At 35.6% G+C, this 18990-nt stretch overlaps 1 protein-coding gene across 10 annotated transcripts in view; it reads left to right on the forward strand.

Annotated features, from left to right (window-relative positions):
* Positions 1–18990, forward strand: part of VPS13B (vacuolar protein sorting 13 homolog B) — a 980186-nt gene that overhangs the window by 298450 nt on the left and 662746 nt on the right. For all 10 annotated transcript variants that reach the window (XM_053558614.1, XM_053558617.1, XM_053558615.1 and 7 more), the window contains 2 exons: positions 17801–17935; positions 18666–18839. In XM_053558614.1, the coding sequence (XP_053414589.1) occupies positions 17801–17935; positions 18666–18839 (309 nt within the window). The remainder of the gene's footprint in view (positions 1–17800; positions 17936–18665; positions 18840–18990) is intronic.

The following is an 18990-nucleotide window of genomic DNA, read 5'->3' on the forward strand; positions in this document are numbered from 1 at the left end:
TCAGTGTGCAGAACAGGTTGAAGTATTTCCTGTAGAGCTGGTCTTGTTGTGGCGAATTTCCTCAATGTTTGTATATCCGTAAATGTTTTGATTTCTCCTTCAATTTTTAAGCTTAGCTTAGCAAGGTGCAGAATTCTGGGTTGGAAATTGTTCTGTTTAAGTAGATTAAAGGTAGATGACCATTGTCTTCTTGCTTGGAAAATTTCATTAGAGAAGTCTGCGGTCACTCTGATGGATTTGCCCATGTAGGTCAACTGGTGCTTACTCCTGGCAGCTTGCAGAATCTTTTCTTTTGTCTTGACTTTGGACAGGTTCATCACAATGTGTCTTGGAGAAGCTCGGTTAGAGTTCAGGTGACCTGGGGTCTGATTATCCCTCTGAAAGCAGTGTGTCAGAATCTTTGGTGATATTTGGGAAATTTTCTTTTATAATATTCTCTAGTATGGCTTCCATTCCTCTGGGGCATTCTTCTTCCCCTTCTGGGATTCCTATAACTCGTATGTTGGAACGCTTCATAAAGTCCCATAATTCTGACAGTGAATGTTCTGCTTTCTCTCTCTTCTTTTCTGCCTCTTTTACTATCTGAGTTATCTGAAGGACTTTGTCTTCTACCTCTGAAATTCTTTCTTCTGCATGGTCCAACCTGTTGCTGATAGTTTCCATTGCATCTTTAAGTTCCCTAATTGACTGTTTCAGTTTCTTCAGCTCTGCTATATTGTTTTTATATTCTTCATATCGTTCATCTCTTATTTGATTCTGTTTTTGGATTTCCTTTTGGTTATTTTCCACTTTATTTGCAGTTTCCTGCATTGTTTCTATCATTTCTTTCATTGTTTTCATCATGTTTATTCTAAATTCCCTTTCTGTCACTCCTAACATTTCTATATTGGTGGAATCCTCTGCAGTAGCTGCCTCATGGTCCCTTGGCGGGGTTTTTCTGGACTGGTTCTTCATGTTGCCTGGCGTTTTCTGCTTATTTTTCCTGATGAGTGATTTCTTCTATCTGTTTCCTTGCCCTAATTTTTCTTTCACTTCCTCTTGCTCTTTAAGTTCTCGTGCCTGTGGACTAAGGGTTAGATGAGTCCTTTTGGTACAGGACCAGAAGGGTAAGAAGGTTGAAGACCAAGAAAGGGATAAAAGAAAGGAGGACTGTGTGAAAAGAAAAAAAATAAATAGAGAAAGGATAGGGGGTGGGTAAAAGGAATATTGACAAAAAGAAGAGAGGCACAGATAGAGGGAGACAGAGCAATATAGGTGTACAGTAGGGTACTTTGACACAACCTTAAGAAAAAACCACCTTCTGGCGGTGCCCAGTTGGGTGGTTCCCTTTAGGTCAGTAGCTCTTTGCTAACCTGATCAGATACAGTACCCCACCTCCACTCAGTATAGAGGAAAGACAAAAATGCTATAAATCAAACCCAAGCAAGCAAACAGAAAACTTTACAGGGTAATATTGGGTGAAAGACTAAGTAATAGTGGTAGAAACACTAGCAAAAATGACGTTCTAGTTATTAAAAAAGGCAGCAATGGGAAATTATAATTAAACTAGAAAAATTTAGAAAGAAAAACGATCTGTTCGGAAAAGGTTGAAATTAAAAAACAAAACAACATCAACAGCATCAAAATAAACAAAAAAACAACCAAGCCAAAAAGAAAAAAAAAAACACAACCAAAAACAAAGCAGTATGTATATGTTGTTGAATATTGTCTGGGCAACATGTGGTCTTCTGGGGTATGAGATGTTAATCACAGTTCTGATACGACTGGAGGCTGCTGATTTGTCAAACCCCGGCAGGTAGACACCCTAAATCTCTCTTCATCCCACTTTAAAGACACTTTGAACTTGTAAACTTGCTGAGCAGAAGCTTTCCCAGGAACGTGCTTGTCGCTGGAATCACTGGTGAAGTGGCTATCCACTTACCCAGTGTGCCAAAACTGATCTCACTCTGCCCCTGAGGTTTAGGGCTGCAAGTTGACTCAGACCCCACCCTTAGGCTACTTGGTCGCTGGGTTACCAGCTCCCACCCGATTCTAGCTCTGCGACCCTGAGGGCGGAGCTTGCCGGGGCAGATGGCTCACAATGCCTCCCTGTGGCCCACAGCCAAACACTATTAGCTCCGTCTGGCTCAGCGGCTCAGACTGGGGTCCAAGAGTAGGGCCCTAGAGAACTGCCAAAGTTCTCCGCATTCCGGCTCAGGCTCTCCCCAAGGCAGTTCAACAGAGTGCCAAGTCCAAATACACCAAAACAGTTCACAGGTAAGGCCTGTCCGGTTTGCAGTCTTGCTACTACTGAACTTACAGGTGCCGGCGGTTTTAGACCAATTGAATACCTGCGACCACTTGCCAGTTTTCCACTGTTTTAGTCCTCCTCTTGGGGTCCAGAAGTCTATCACTGACTCTCTGTATCCTCACAACGGTAATGATAGGCAGATCCCACCTGCCAGAGATGCCTGTAGTCCTATCTCCCCGGACTCATGGCGCCCAGATGCAAGGAAGCTGTTACTCAGCCTCCATCTTGCTCTCCTTCTGATCTGGTTTTTCATTTTCAATGTCTAGGAGTTCTCTATGTATTGTAGATAGCAGTATCTTATCTGAAGTGTGAATTCCAAATATTTTGTCCCATTCTTTCCTTCCTTATGCTATCATAGTAGTCTAACTTCTTTTTGTCATTTCTCATAGTATCAAGTGTGTATTTGTGTCATTATTATTTTGATGACCGATTCTCCGAATAGATTGTGAATTTAATAAGAGAAATGTCTGAATCAGTATTATTTACTCCTGTAACTCCAGGATCAGTCTGGTTTATGGTAGTTACCATAGTAAATATGTATTAAGTGAATGAGTAAGTGTATGAGTAAAAGATATGTGAGCCAAAGTTAGTGCTGTGCATGAGGTGAGTTATCATATTAAATTGACAAATTTAGTAAGAGAAGTATCTGAATTGATATTATTTACTCCTGTAACTCCAGGATCATTCTGGTATATAGTAGTTACCATAGTAAATATGTATTAAGTGAATGCGTAAGTAAATGTATAAAAGATACGTGAGCCAAAGTTATTGCTGTGCATGAAGGTCATTTGTAGATGATCATGCTTAGGTGTAGACAAAATCTTGAATCCTTATGCTAGACAAAAGTCTACTATTGGAAGCATATTCTTACCTAGAAAGTGATCGCCTTTAGCTGACTATGATAGTTAACTGGATCAAGGTACCTGTCTTAGTCTGTTTTCTGTTGCTTATAACAGAATACCTGAAATTGGGTAATTCATAAAGAAAAGGATTTTATTTCATATAGTTGTGGAGATTGTGAAGTCCAAGGTTGAAGGGCACATTTGGTGATAGCATTGTTGTTAGTGGGAGCTCCCCAAAGAATATTGGCAGTGTAAGATATTGTGTGGTGAGGAAGCTGAGTATGCTTGTTTAGGTCTGTCTTCTTCTTGTTTATAAAAGCTACCAGTCCCACTCCTGTCATAACCCATTAATCTATTAATGTATGAATGGATTGGGCCCACCAATTACTTCTTAAGGGCCTCATCTTTCAATGCTGCGACATTAGGGATTAAATTGTTTTTGGATTCTTTTTTTGGTGCAAGTGTAACAAATCCTTCTACACCTCTGGATGTAGATGGGACTCCATCTATACAAATACTTATGCAGGAATCTTAAGACAAGTTATTAGAATTAAAGTAAGTTTTGATTAAATGAAAAAATCTTGGCTCTTTGTTGTTTAGAGTGGTCAAGAAAATAAAAACCATTCTATGATTTCTTCTTTAAAGATGAATCTACTGAATGCTAAAAGTTGGAGTTTACCATTGGTACCAATAGATTCATCTAACTGAATTGCAAACATTTATTCTTTTGAGGTGAGATATTACTTGAAATTCTGTATTTTTCAGATAAATTCTTAATTCGTGAGAAATTGTGTTATCTGAAAGTGAAATTTTTAAAATTTCCTTTTTATATTCTTCTCCAAATATTGTTTTTATAATTGCAAAGTAATCCAGTAAAATAATGGATTCTGCAATCATATAAGATTGCATTTTCCTAGCTGTGATTTCTACAACTGTGTAACTGCACTTCTCATTGTATATTTGGTCCGTATTTTTGCCTTTTTAGTATTAGTGTGTGTAAGTCATTTGAAATATTATGCCAGCTTTTCAGACAAGTGAGAATGTCTGGATTGTAAATGTCTCTTTAATTTGCTAGGAATCATAGCTTCATTTGCTAATGTTTTGCCACAAATTACACATGTGGGATGTGGTAGATTTCATTTACAACAAATGAAACCAGATGATAAACAGTCTTCATTATATTGGTGAGTAATTGTTTTTAATTTAGTCGTTGATGAAGCATTCTGGATAAAGCAATATTTGACAACACACTAGTATCATGTCCTCATATTTGCTTCTTTACTAAAAACTTGTCCATTTTAATTGAATGGTATATAATAAAAATAAAAAATGCCAAACCAAAAATAATAAAATCTATTTTAGTGTGAGTTTTGGAGGGGGCAAGTATTCAAACTATAACAACATCTAATCACCCTACATAGTAAGAAACAGTTCAGAATTATACTTGGTAGGCTTGTAATTTTGTCATGGATGGAAGGTCAGTGATCGATGTAACCATATTGAGTCTTGGTGGCATGCAGTTAGAGTTCTAGTAAAAGAACAGCATGCTGGATTCTTGGTTTTTTTTTTTTATAGAGATCAGGTATTTATCCTTATGAGATGCCAGTTTGACACTGTGGCACTAATTGAGAGTGTCGTTAGTCAAAAAGTGAGTTAAACTAAGGAAAGGAGAATGAGCTCCGATGCAGAGTATCATATGTATGCTCCTATGCATAAATATCATATTCTTATTCGGGAATAACCTTTACCACTCCCCCCAAAGACATGTGTGCATACACTCACACACACATGCATACACACACAAACACACACACACACATACACAGATAATGTTTCCTTAATGTAAATGATAGGTTAGATCTTTTTCAGGTAGTCTTTAACCATTATTAAAAATGAACAAAAAATTTTACCACATTTCTTCTATCAAGTTTACAATAAGGTGGTTTCAAATAGATTCTAGACTTATTATGTAGTATTTTTAAATGGCCTCATTTCATTTTTTGCTCTAATCCCAATGTAATTTATTTTTTTCTTTTAGTTTAGTGTCCCCAAATGATGGTTTCCATGCTCCCTCTCATTTCTGCTGTCAGAATATGGGGTTTAATATGTAGTATAAATGACTTTTACATAGCAGTCCTTCTTCAGGTATTTCCAAGTGGTTATTTCTGAGAACTTAGTTTAATATATTTTTTTCCTGTGTTATAAATTACCTAATTAAAAAACCAGGCACATTGTTTTTTCCTGAAACTTTTATTTTCCTGTCTTATGCATGAGTTTTCTTTCTTTTTTCTTTTTTTAAAGTTCTGTATTTGTGGATAATACCAAAAGATCACAATTAGTTATTGGGTATTATTAATTATAGTAAGGACTTTTATATATAAAAAAACAATTATTGTTATTGCAGCAATAATTATTCTTTAATTGGCATTATAGTTCCAGGGGCAAGGGGAGAATGTCAACGTTTTGGAAGGGTTTCTTTTCTTTTTTTTTTTTGAGATAGAGTCTCACTATGTCTTGGCGTCACAGCTCTAGCAACCTCAAACTTGGGCTTAAACAATTGTCTTGCCTCAGCCTCCCAAGTAGCTGGGTGTACAGGCACCCACCACAACACCGGGTTTTTTTTTTTTTTTTTTTTTTTTTTGTGCAGTTGTCGTTGTTTAGTTGGGTTGGAACCCACCAGCCCCAGTGTATGTGGCCAGCGCCGTAACCACTGAGCTGTGGGAGCCGAGCCTGGAAGGTTTTCTTTACAATATCAATTTGTAAACAAATATGTTCATTTCTTGAAATTTTAACTCATATTTCCTGAGTTTACCTAGTTCATATTTTTTCTGCCATATATGCAAAAGCCATAATTACTTCATTTGATTAGATACTATAAGTTTTCTTTGCCTTAAAAAAATGCAAAAGGTACATGACAGCATTGCTACCTGAATGACCACTTTTGTTTTCCATATTCCACCCTGTAGTATTTGTTTTCCTCCATCCACTGCAGTTAATCATGGGTTTTGGAGGTAAAAGCGATCTTAGTCATAATCAAATCCAGTCCCTTACTCTTTCACATGAAGAAAATTGTCCACAAAAGTTTAAATTCAAGATTATATAGCTATTTGATAGCAGAATTTTACTGGAAAAAAGGTCTAGTGGTTAGACCTTTAGTTATGTTTCTAAATTTCCTTATTAAAACGTAATGTAAATGAACCAAATTTCTCTTTATCCAGGCTGTATAGTTTGTGGTAGTAGTAGCAATAATGATGATATGGTAGCTAAGATTCACTGAGTATTTATGTGCCAAATATACTGTTAACCACTGTCCATTTATCATTTCACTCTGTGCTCGTGTTTACTCTGTAAAGGAGCTATTGATTTATACCCATTTTACAGACGAAAAATGGAAATAGAGTAGTTTAAAAAATCAGGGGATTCGTGTGTTAATTTCTCTGCTTGCCCTACAGCATTAAAGCTCAATAATTATTTATTTCTTCTTCTTTTATTATGGATTAAATCTTAGGGAGGAGAAAACACATTTACAAGCGATTTTTACTTAAGAAACATAAGGCATGACTTTTTAAAAAACCCTACAAACAAAGAGAAAAATAAAACCAGAGAGGGAAGCAGGCAGTAATGCTTTGGCTCTTGTAATGGGCTATGGCAACCTTAGTAACCAATGGGCTTTTGATTACCATAAGGCAGTGGGGGACAAGAAGGGAGAAATTGAAAGTGATGTTCCACTTTTTAAAACTTATAACTTCAAAGGACTTGTGAAAAGGTAGACTGAGAAATCTGTTTTACTCTGGATTTAACATGGCCTTGACTGGGAAAGGGGAGGGTGCATTCCTGGAGTATTTAGAATCACAACTTTACTCATTTAGAATTTAATTTTTTGCTAACCTAGGAGCCATGAAACTAATAAGTTAAAATGTGATCCTGGGTGGGCTAGTTACATCCCTGTATATCTTGTAGTAAATAAGGATATTTGCTGTGGCACATAGTTTCAGATCTGGCAACATATTAGAGAAAGAAAGTCATGTAAATTTATAACCCCAAATTATAAAGAATTTGAGGAAATAATTCACCAAGATCAAGAGTGAGCAGAGAACCTCCAGTGATTGAATCAGACTCCTAGAATGTCAGATAATAAAATTATTAGAAATAGTATAAATTGGCTTTTTAAAATGATTTAAGGAAGTGGGAATTTTAGAGGCATTGAAATATTTCTTTTGGCTTGGTGCCTATAGCACAGTGGCTAGGGTGTCAGCCACATACACCGGGGAGCTGGTGGGTTCGAATCCAGCCCAGGCCTGCCATGACAACTGCAACCAAAAGATAGCCGGGCATTGTGGCAGGTGCCTGTAGTCCCAGCTACTTGGGAGGCTGAAGCAAGAGAATTGCTTAAGCCCAAGAGTTTGAGGGTACTGTGAGCTGTGACACCAGGACACTCTACCCAGGGTGACAGCCTGAGACTCTGTCTTAAAAAAAAAAAAAAAAAAAAGAAGTAAAAGATGGAGCTAAAAATATGAGAGAGGTAAAAGATATTATCAATGAAGACTAGGGAATTTTTATAAAGAAAAATACAATTTTTGGAGGTCAGAAGTTCTTGAAAGGTTTAAATAGCAGATTAGATGGAACCAAAAACACCATTAGTGAACCTGAAGTACTTACAAAGAAATTACCTAGAATGCAACACCAAATAGAGGTGGAAATGTGAAGTACAGGTCAATAGATCTGGACACTAGAATGAGAAGGTTCTATGTGTCTGTAGACTATCAGAATGCAAAAGTGTGAGATAAGTAACATTTATAGACTTGTTATCTTAACAAAATTGATATGAGATGTGAATCTTCAGATTTAAGAGTCATGATAAATCCTTCAAGCAGAAAAATATAAACTTCTATGTTTAATTCTACATTCAGTTCTGTTGAGTCCTTCTCGTAAATTGTAGACCCTGAGGTGACCTGGGGACTTTCCCTGCCCCAAGATGCAGTTGGGTGTCAGAAGTGAGGGAAGTCTCAGAGACTGTGCCCTCTAACTCTGCAGTTGGTCCTAACTCCTCACATACCCTGTGCAAAGCCTTAACTGTGAGCAGGGAGGGCCTCCTGGAGATGATTGACTTTGGAGGAAGAGACGAAGTCTAAAGTTCTGACTCTGAGCAACTGTGTACTTAGTGCTAGGCGGGGCTTTCCTAAGAGAATATTAACTTCTACTTGCTATGAGAATTTAGGAAATTTACTACCTCTCTGAACCTTAATCTATTTATCTGTAAATGGAATTAACAATATCATCTAAACTGGAAATAGTAATAGCAAAAGTTTGTTATGAGAATTAAATCAGATATAATAAATAAAGCACTTTCCACTTAGAAAGCCTTATAGAAAATAGGTACCCTCTCCTGCCTTCACCAAAGTAAATTTGAAAACACAATATTAACATATTAGCTTCAAGTCATTGTTAATGATTTCAGCCAATTATTCTCTTCTTCCTATTCTATTATAGAAGACATTGTTTAAGATGCTATGTATCAGAATCATGTGGACAAATAAAATTAGTATTCTGCAAAAAAAAAGAAAAATATAAACTTCTAAGTAAACAAATTGTGGTGAAACTTAAGTATGCTAAAGACAAACATAAACCTTTAAAGGCAGTTAGAGGGAAAAGAAATTAATGACATGATCTGCCAACATATATGTTAATTTTCTAGTTTCCCACACTTAGTGATGAAGATGTCAAGGATAAAGAAAATTATTTGTTCTTGCACACATATTTGAGGTACTGTCTTAAGGAATTTGGTATTCCCTTTTAAGCACATGTGGTCTAGTGAGTCTCCCTTTTCTGGCCATAATGAGTTGGGATCTTCTTGTCAGAGTATATGTAGAAATACTAAATTTTTCAGTATTCTAACAAGGCTCTGCCCCCATCCACATAGGGGGTCTTTCTAGTCTCTTGTACAAAGAAATGTTCATATTCCCACACTTGGAATTATAGTATGGCAATAAAAGTTAAGTAAATTAGCTTGAAATGGAATTGGTTAAAGGAATTAAAAATAATTTTTTTAAAGAGCATTCTTAGGTTCACAGTATAATTGAAAGGGACAGAGACTTCCCATATACTTTGTGTTCCAATGCATATATAATCTCTCCCCCATTTCCAGCATCCTCCATCAGAGTGGACATTTGTTTCCTTGAGGAACCAACACTGACAGATCATAATTACCCAAGTCTGTAGTTTAATTTGGGAATCAATCATGGTATTGTACATTCTGTGGGTTTGGACTATTGTAAAATTGTGTGTATCTATTATAGTATCATGCAGAATATTTCCACAGCCCTAAAAATCCTCTATGCTCTGCCTATTTATCCTGTCTCCCAATCCTGGCAACCACTGATGTTTTACAGTTTCTGTAGTTTGCCTTTTCCAGAGTAACATATAAAGAGAATCATATAGTATATAGCTTTTCAGACTGGCTCCTTCACTTAGTAATATGTCCTTATGTTTCTTCCATGCCTTTATAGCTCATTTCTTTTTAGCACAAATATTCCATTATCTGGATGTACCAAAGTTTATCCATTTACCTACAAAGGGAAATTTTAGTTGTTTGTGTGTTTTGGCAGTCATGGATGGAGTTGCTATAAATACTTGTTGGCATGTTTTCTAGTGGATGTAAAGTTTACATTCTTTGGGTAAATACCAAAGAGCATGGCTCCTAGATTGTATGGTAAGAGGATATTTAATTTTATAAGGAAGTGTTGAACTGTCTTCCAAAGCGTCTGTACTGTTTTACATTCCAACCTGTGGTTAATGAGAGTTCCTGTTGCTCCATATCCTCCCCAGCATTTGGTGTTGTCAGTGAGATTAATTCCAAAAATGTGTATCTTTTTCAAGTTTTCCAAGAATGTATGTTGTTAGCATAATAGAGACATTTAGTGCAAAGACTGTGATTCACATAATTTTGGAGTTAGAAGCTAACTTTGTTTTTATTTTATACAAAATAAAACTAAGAATTACGTAATAAGCAACATGGCAGAAGGTATTGATTTAAATCAAGGCATTTTAAAAATTGTTCTATCACTGTGAAGTTGAATCTACTTGTCAAATATTTATTTGCCATTTTTTAAATTATTAAATCATAGCTGTGTACATTATTGTGATCATGGGGCACCATACACTGGTTTTATAGACCGTTTGACACATTTTCATGACACTGGTTAACATAGCCTTCCTGGCATTTTCTTAGTTACTGTGTTAAGACATTTATATTCTACATTTACTAAGTTTCACATGTACCCTTGTAAGATGCACTGCAAGTTTAATCCCACCAATCACCTTCCCTCTGCTCGTCATCCTCCCTCCCTCCGCTCCCTTTCCCCTTCCCCCTATTCTTAGGTTATAACTGGGTTATAGCTTTCATGTGAAAGCCATAAATTAGTTTCATAGTAGGGCTCAGTACATTGGATACTTTTTCTTCTATTCTTGAGATACTTTACTAAGAAGAATATGTTCTAGCTCCATCCATGTAAACATGAAAGAGGTAAAGTCTCCATCTTTCTTTAAGGCTGCATAATATTCTATGGTGTACATATACCACAATTTATTAATCCATTCGTGGATCAATGGGCACTTGGATAAACATTCTGGTACAAATATCTTTGTATTTATTTGCCATTGCTGATGTTTAAAAAAAGGATCAGAGAAACTGATCTGTAGATAAATATTGGTCATTAAATGCTTGTTGACTCTTTTTGCTGGTGATAGCAATGCACAATATAGCAATATGGATAGTTATTTCTGAGGTATAGGTGGGGAGTAGAATAATGAAAAGTAAGCTCTTGCTATAAACTAGTTCATGTGTTTTTTTGTGACTGTTTAAAGTTCATTTCTGTCATTTAATTATGAGTTGTACTTTTGAGATATTTCATGCTATTTACTTTGTTATAGTTCAATAGTGATATTTTATGTTTTGCTGAAAATATTGAGTGATTTTTACTTAGATATTTTGGTTTAACTCAACCCTAGAATGTCCCTATATATGCCTTATTTTTTAATTAAAAAATTTTTTTTGATATAAAGTCTTGCTCTGTCACCCACACTGGAATATAGTGGCGTGGTCATAGCTCAATGCATTCTCAAACTTTTGGGCTCAGTGATCCCCCTATACCTCAGCCTCCTGAGTATCTGAGACTATAGGCATGTGTCACCAGACCTGGCTAATTTCTTTTCTTTCTTTCTTTTTTATTTTTTGAGACAGAGTCTCACTTTGTCACCCTCAGTAGAGTGCTGTGCCATCACAGCTCATAGCAACCTCAAACTCTTGGACTTAAGTGATTGTCTTGCTTCAGCTTCCCAAGTAGCTGGGACTATAGGCACCCACCACAAGGCCTCTATTTTTAGAGATGAGGTCTTCCTCTGGCTCAGGCTGGTCTCAAACCTGTGAGTTCAGGCAGTCCACCTCCCTTGGCCTCCCAGAGTGGTAGGATTATAGGCATGAGCCACCACACCTATCCAGGGCCTGGGTAATTTCTTTTAGTTTTCATTTATTTATTTATTTACTTATTTTAATGTGTGTTAAAACATTTATATTCTACATTTAGTAAGTTTCACATGTACCCTTGTAAGATGCACCATAGGTGTGGTCCCACCAATTCCCCTCCTTCCACCCATCTTCCCCCCTCCCCTCCCTTCCTCTCCCCTTTTCCCATATTCTTAGACTGTAATTGGATTATAGTTTTCATATGAAAGCTATAAATTAGTTTCATAGTAGGGCTGAGTACACTGGATATTTTTTCTTCCATTCTTGAGATACTTTGCTAAGAAGAATATATTCCAGCTCCATCCATGTAAATATGAAAGAGGTAAAGTTTCCATCTTTCTTTAAGGCTGCATAATATTCCTTGGTGTACATATACCACAATTTATTAATCCATTCGTGGGTCGATGGGCACTTGGGCTTCTCCCATGATTTAGCAATTATGAAGTTTTTATTTTTTGTAGATATGGGGTCTTGCTTGTTGCCTATGCTGGTCTTGAATTCCTGGTCTCAAGTGATCCTCTTGCCTTGGCCTGCCAAACTCCTGAGAGATTATAGATGTGAGCCCACCTTATTGAAGCCTATCTCTGCTTTTTGATTTTAAAAACAAAATTATTATCACCAACAAGAATAATGAAATAACCTCTTTTTAAGTGTGCTGTCTCATTCATTTGTCTTCTTGGAGTTATTTGCACTCTTTATCTGCTAACTAAATGGCTTTCTTGGTGTACCTATTTCATTTGTTCTTGTCTTAGCCAGCCATTCTTCTATAGAATTACACTTCCTTTTTAAGTGATAAGTATTCTGCACATTTTACTTTCTCCCTTTATTCTTTACCTGAAAGGATAATGTTTACTTTTTACTATAATAACAAATACTTAGAAGCTCTTTGCTGTTGTTACTTTGTGTTGTTTAGTGTTCTTCAGTAACTGTGCCACGATAGCTATCTCTTTAATGAATATTTTGAGGAATTTACCTCCTTCTCTTTCAGAAAACTTTATTATTGGTACACCTTCTGAATTTTTATTATTTTCTGGCTATTATGGATCTTGGCTGCTTGAATATTGTGGATTTTATTTCATTAAATTATAGTTTTGCAAGACATGTAACAAAAGGGCAGTATACTGGCCCTCTATCACCATCACTAATATTTAGAAATAATCAATTTTTTGCTCATTCCTAGATAAATGCCTCTAATTTTCTATATAGTATGCTTTATTGCAATACGATTAGTGCTGGTGCTAAAAGCCAATTCTTCTGTGGTGGGAAGAAATATCAAGGTAGTACATACACACTTCTCATTGGATATGTGGCTATTTTAGTTGTCTATTTCTGCTGTAACAAATTACCATAAACTAAGAGCCTTAAAACAACACAAATTTATTTTCTTAAGATTTTAGAAGACTGAAATGGGTCTCACACGAAATCAAGGTGTCAGTAGGGCTCTATTTTGGATGTCCTAGGAGCGAATCCCTTTCCTTTTCCAGAATATAGAGGCCTCCTGCAGCCTTTGGCCCATGGCTTCTGTCGCGTAGCAACAATGCATAGTATGATAGTGCTTCTGACATCACATCTCTTTATCTGATTCTTCCTTTCTGCCTACTTCTTCTGTTTTTAAGGATTCTTCTGATTACATTGAGTTCATCTGAATCATCCAGGAGTGTTTCCCTATTTCAAGGTGAATTTAGTTTAGGAATCTTAATTTTTCTGAGCCTTGTAATATAACATAGTCACAGGTCTTAGGGTTTAGAATATGGACATCTTCAATGGCTTATTATTCTGCCTGCCACAGAGAATTAAGCTTTTAGGGCCAACACTCACTGTTTGTATCTTGAATCTTTCTTTCTTCTAAATCAGTGGTTCTTAACCTGTGGGTCGCCACCCACAGGAACTGAATTAAAGGGCCGCAGCATTAGGAAGGTTGAGAACCACTATTCTAAATCCTTGAATATAATTTTATATCAATTTTTGCTTAAGTCTATATTCAGTAGGAACATATTATGACCTTACAGGTTATGAATTATAACGTGCTGGTATGAAATTTTTTCTCATATAAAACTTATTCTTGAAGTAATTATTAGCTCTTTGTGTTGTTTGATTAACGTTTCACATAGTACATAACTTATTTTAGATTCTCAAAGTGACAGAAACCTAAGTCTTCTCTCAATATGTTCCAAAGTGTGAGATAATTAAGAATATTGTAATGAGTTGATATTTTATAGAAATGTACTGAAAAGAGAGGAAATAGCATTGCATTATATTTAATTGTATTACAAAGTTTGGTAAGGATTGTTAGATTATTTTATTGATAGTACCGTGTATATATGAGAAATGTCTGGGTGTAGTCACTCATGCCTGTAATCCTAGTGGGAGGCCGAGGTGGGAGGATCACTTGAAGCCAGAAGTTCAAGACCAGCCTGAGCAAGATTGAGACCCAAGTCTACAAAAAATAGAAGAAATAGCTGGGGTTGGTAGAGCGTGCCTTAGTCTCAGGTACTTAAGAGGCTTAATGAAGGTAGAGACTTGCTTGAGCCCAAAAGATTCAGGTTGCAGTGAGCTATTATGGCACCGTGTCGCAAAACAAGAACAAGCAAACAAACAAAACCCTGAGAAAGAGAATGGTTGTAAAAATTTAACTCTAAATTCTTAATAATATTAGTCTATACCAATTTTTTATATAAAGGTACATAAAATTCTTATTAGAAGAGATTTCAGGCAACTCCTGATGAGTCATACATAACATGCATGAGATATTAACAAAGACTTATTATTTATGATTCAAGGTAGTATACAAAGCTGGAAACTCTAAAAGAAGCAGTACTGTAAAATAATTTGGCCCATTCAGATTCTTTTGCTTTTGAATATACAAGAAACTAATCTAGTTGTTTTGGTTCTGAACCCATTAGCAACTCTTGAAAGAATCTTTTAGTTAATAGATCTTGCTAATAGCTATATATGTTTCCTATCTTTTTTTTGAAAATTTGGTACTGGTGAGAGTCTTAACTATGGGGCTTCAGGGCCAGGAGAGGTTATTATTAAGTTCTATATTCTTCTCATCATTTAATGCAGTGATTGCAGCAGAGTAAGTTATTCACTGATTATAATTACTTGCAACCACAAAAGATGTTACATAGGTAAGGAAGTTTAGTATCTTTTCTTATAAGAAATATGACCCAGGATTTACCACTTTACAGCCTGAGCCTTTAGCAAAATCTTTTATTTCTTTTTGCAGTTTTTTTTTTTTTTTTTAAAGCTGGGGCTGGGTTTGAACCTACCACCTCTGGTATATGGGGCTGGCGTCCTAATCCTTTGAGCCACAGGCACTGCCCAAAATCTTTATTTTCCTACTTGTAAAATAGAAAAATAGAGATAGTAGTAGCTACTTCAGGGTTTTTTTGAGTGTGATAACTAAAGCAGGCATAATGCAAGGAACTCAGTAAATGTTCAGTGAATGTTAGGTGCTGTGATAACTAGTACTGCTCTTTCTGGGATGATTATATTAGTATTGTTGGCATCATTTTATTTTCAGAGATACTAAAGTTTTTTGAGACACAGGTTTTCAGAATCTGATAGAAGTGCCTTAGAAAAATATATAAATAACATATTATTGTGATACCATTTTATATGTTTCATAGACTCCTTGAAATCTCCCATAGACCCTGGTTTTCAGAATTTCTCCTCTGAGGATAATGAATATCTCTTCAAATGGAAACATAGGTGGCAAATATTGGAAAATAACTAACAATGAATATAGAATTACATAAAGACTAAATTGAAATTAGCAAGTTAACAGCTCCTTCTGAAGTTATAGGTTAGTATAGTACATGGTATTTCTCAGGGCAATATCCTAGTCTAACCATTTGAAATCATTTAATGTGTCAGTTAAATTGTAGCTTTCTGGGCCACAGCTCGAGATAACTCAAAATTTCTTTGAGAAGTTATGGTTCTTCTTGAACACATTAAAGATGGAAATTAATGTTTAACACATCTATCATAAAAAGTCTGTAGTCTTAATTATTCATACATAGTTAAAGAAGCTTCAAATATGAAAGATAGGATAAATTTTAACAAAATGCGGAATGAGGAAAAGAAAAGAAATTATGTTGGCTGATGCTCATGAATAAAGGCAGAAAGAGTGGTAAGTCATCCGTGATGGGATCAGATTGTGTTTAATACTTTAGCTATTTCACTTAGTAACTGAGGTACTTTGGACAAAAATGAGTTAGCTTTCTAATCCATTGTATCTTCTTCTATAAAATGGGAATAATTAGAATATCTGTATAATAAGCCTGTGGTAAGGATTAAATGAAATATTATGTATAACACATGCTGAGTCTTCAGTAAATGTTAATTGATTAGAGCAGTTCTTCATCATCATCATAATTGTTGTCATAGTGGTTGTCAGTACTGTCAATATAATGTTCTTTTTTTTTCTTTTCTTTTTTTGAAACAGTCTCACTTTGTTGCCCTGGGTAGAGTGCTGTGGCCTCAGTTCACAGCAACCTTAAACTCTTGGGCTCAAGCAGTTCTCTTGTCTCAGCCTCCCAAGTAGCTGAGACTACAGGCACCAGCCACAATGCCTGGCTGATTTTTCTATTTTTAGTAGAAATGGGGTCTTGCTCCTGGGCTAAGTATAATGTTCTTAAGGCTTTTCTTCTTTTATAATGTCATCTACCCTTCAGGACCAAAATGAGGTTCTTCCTTTTAAATGAAATTTTCCCAGTGGCTCAAGTCTGTAGTTCTAGAACTGTAAGAGGCTGAGGGGTGACGATCACTTGAAGTTAGGAGTTTGAGACCATCCTTAATAAGAGCAAGACCCTGTATTTACAAAAAATAGAGAAAGTAGCCCATTTTAGTGGCATGTGCTTGTAGTCCCAGCTACGGAGGCTGAAACAGGAAGATTGCTTGAACCCAAGAGTCTGACGTTGCTTTGAGCAAAGCTGAGGCCATGACATCCTTGTCAAGGAGATAGAGCAAGACTTTGTCTCAAAAAAAAAAGAAAATTCCCAACCACTTATTTATGGTAATTATTTTATATCCTTCTGCAAATAGTACAGGTTAAAATTGTTAACTTTCTTTTTTTTTTTTTTTTTTTTTGAGACAGAGCCTCAAGCGGTCACCATGGGTAGAGTGCCATGGCATCACTGCTCATAGCAACCTCCAACTCCTGGGCTCAAGCGATTCTATTGAGCAATTCTCAGCCTCCAAAGTAGCTGGGACTACGGGCACCCACCACAACACCCGGCTATTTTTTTGGTTGTAGTTGTCATTGTCATTTGGCAGGCCCGGGCTGGATTCGAACCCGGCAGCTCTGGTGTATGTGGCTGGCACCTTAGCTGCTTGAGCTACAGGTGCTGAGCCTTACTTTTTTCTTAACTGATAAAAATCTCTTTGCTCAATTTTATCTACATACAGCATGTCTGTTTTGTTTATAAGCTATTGAAATTTAACTTAGGAGCTGTTTTGAGCTACAATTTGAGTATCACTAATCTGAAAATTTGAAATCCCAATGCTCTAAAATTTGAAACTTTCTGATTGCCAACATGATGCTCAAAGGAAATACTCCTTGGAGCATAGAGTATTTTGATTTTCAGATTAGGGATGCTCCACTGGTAAGAATATAATACAGATATTGCAAAATCCAAAGTAATCCAAAATTCAAAATACTTCTGGTCCCAAATATTTTAGGTAAGGGATACTCAACCTGTATTTTGTTTTTATCTCTTCACGCCACTTGATGACGATATTTTGGGGAGTTTGTTTATTCAGGTAGTTTTCTGCTTAAATATCTTTGTCTAAATGAAATTTAATTTATTTCCAAAAGAAAAATCTTACTCTGTATTCTAAATCTAAAAATGATTTTTAAACTATCTCTTGGTTTTTAAACAGAACCTGTGCATTTACTGTGATTTTTGTCAGCTTGACTAATCAAGAGCTGACTACTTAATATAGTTATAAGAGTTCAGTCCTTTTATTTTAAAATTGCATGCTTTCACCTCCTAAACACTGAACTATGAAACCTAACACAAATACTGTAAGAACATCTGAGGTAGATAATTAAAGTATAATTAAGTTTAAATGCCTTGGTGAAGGAGTATAAAAATTATTTAAATTCAATCGGCTAGTACATTTGCAGTTTTCTTTTATTAGGTGTGAAATCTAAGAATCCCCTGCCAACTCTTGAGGGCTCAATCCAGAATGTTGAATTGAAGTACTACAGCACATCATTGGTCAAATGTGCCTCTGGGACCATGGGATCAATAAAAATTTGTGCCAAAGCCCCAGGTATGTGCAGCTGGACCATGTAAAACTTTATTGCCTGTATAGGAGAATTGGCCTTGCATTTTACAAGGAGCGTTACTGAAACAAGAATTTACTCATTGTTCCTATGAATCAGAGGTTTTAAATTTTTACTTTAAAAGAATTTTTTTAATTGTGCCAGGATGATGCTTCTTGACTTAAATACAAAATTTTATGGAAGGAGAAAAACTTTACATAGTTTTAAGAATGATTATAAGGGAGAAAAATGAAAAGGATATTTATTCTTATACCTTTTGGGGGAGTTAGAAGGTATAGATACAGATGACAGAAAAATTAAAATGTTGTTAAAGTAACAGAATTACACAGAAAATCTCATTGTTTTAAATTTAGGGTTATAATTAAATTCACCTTCCTACCAATATTTTATTTTATAAGTTTTTAAAAACTATAATTTTTTTTTTTTTTTTTAGCAAAAACTAAATTTCTGGATAAACCTATAAAGGCACAGATTCCATTGAATTTTTAAAAGACAATGTGTTCAAGTTGTTTCCTTTTATAAATTTTCTACATTCTTTAGCAAAATATTAAAAATCAATTGTAAGGCATCAGACTTCTTGTAGCTAAATGTACAATTAATTACCAAATAAAACTAAAATGTTTTATTATCATGTTATATTTTAAACTCAAACATCCTCAAGATATTCCTATTTTTATTTAGTAAATTTTGTTGCTATTTATAAATGTTTCTGTTTAGGGGAGAGTGCAAAAGAGAAGTTGATTCCTTTGCTTCAGGGTCCTTCTGACACTAAAGACCTTCATAGCACCAAGTGGCTCAATGAGAGTAGAAAGCCGGAATCTCTCTTGGCTCCAGATTTGATAGCCTTCACAATTCAAGTTCCACAATATATGGACTACTGCCACAGTTCTGGTAAGTATAAACGTATCATTATTCTATTATTTTGCATTTTCTTCTCCAGAAAGGCTTTCAAAATTGAGCATTTTTTTCTTTTATAGTGATTTGTATTTATTGGGATAGTCCCTACAATTGTGCTTTTTCAGAATTCAAGTGAAATATTTTT

This window comes from Nycticebus coucang, chromosome 13 (assembly GCF_027406575.1).
Source record: "Nycticebus coucang isolate mNycCou1 chromosome 13, mNycCou1.pri, whole genome shotgun sequence".
NCBI lineage: Eukaryota > Metazoa > Chordata > Mammalia > Primates > Lorisidae > Nycticebus > Nycticebus coucang.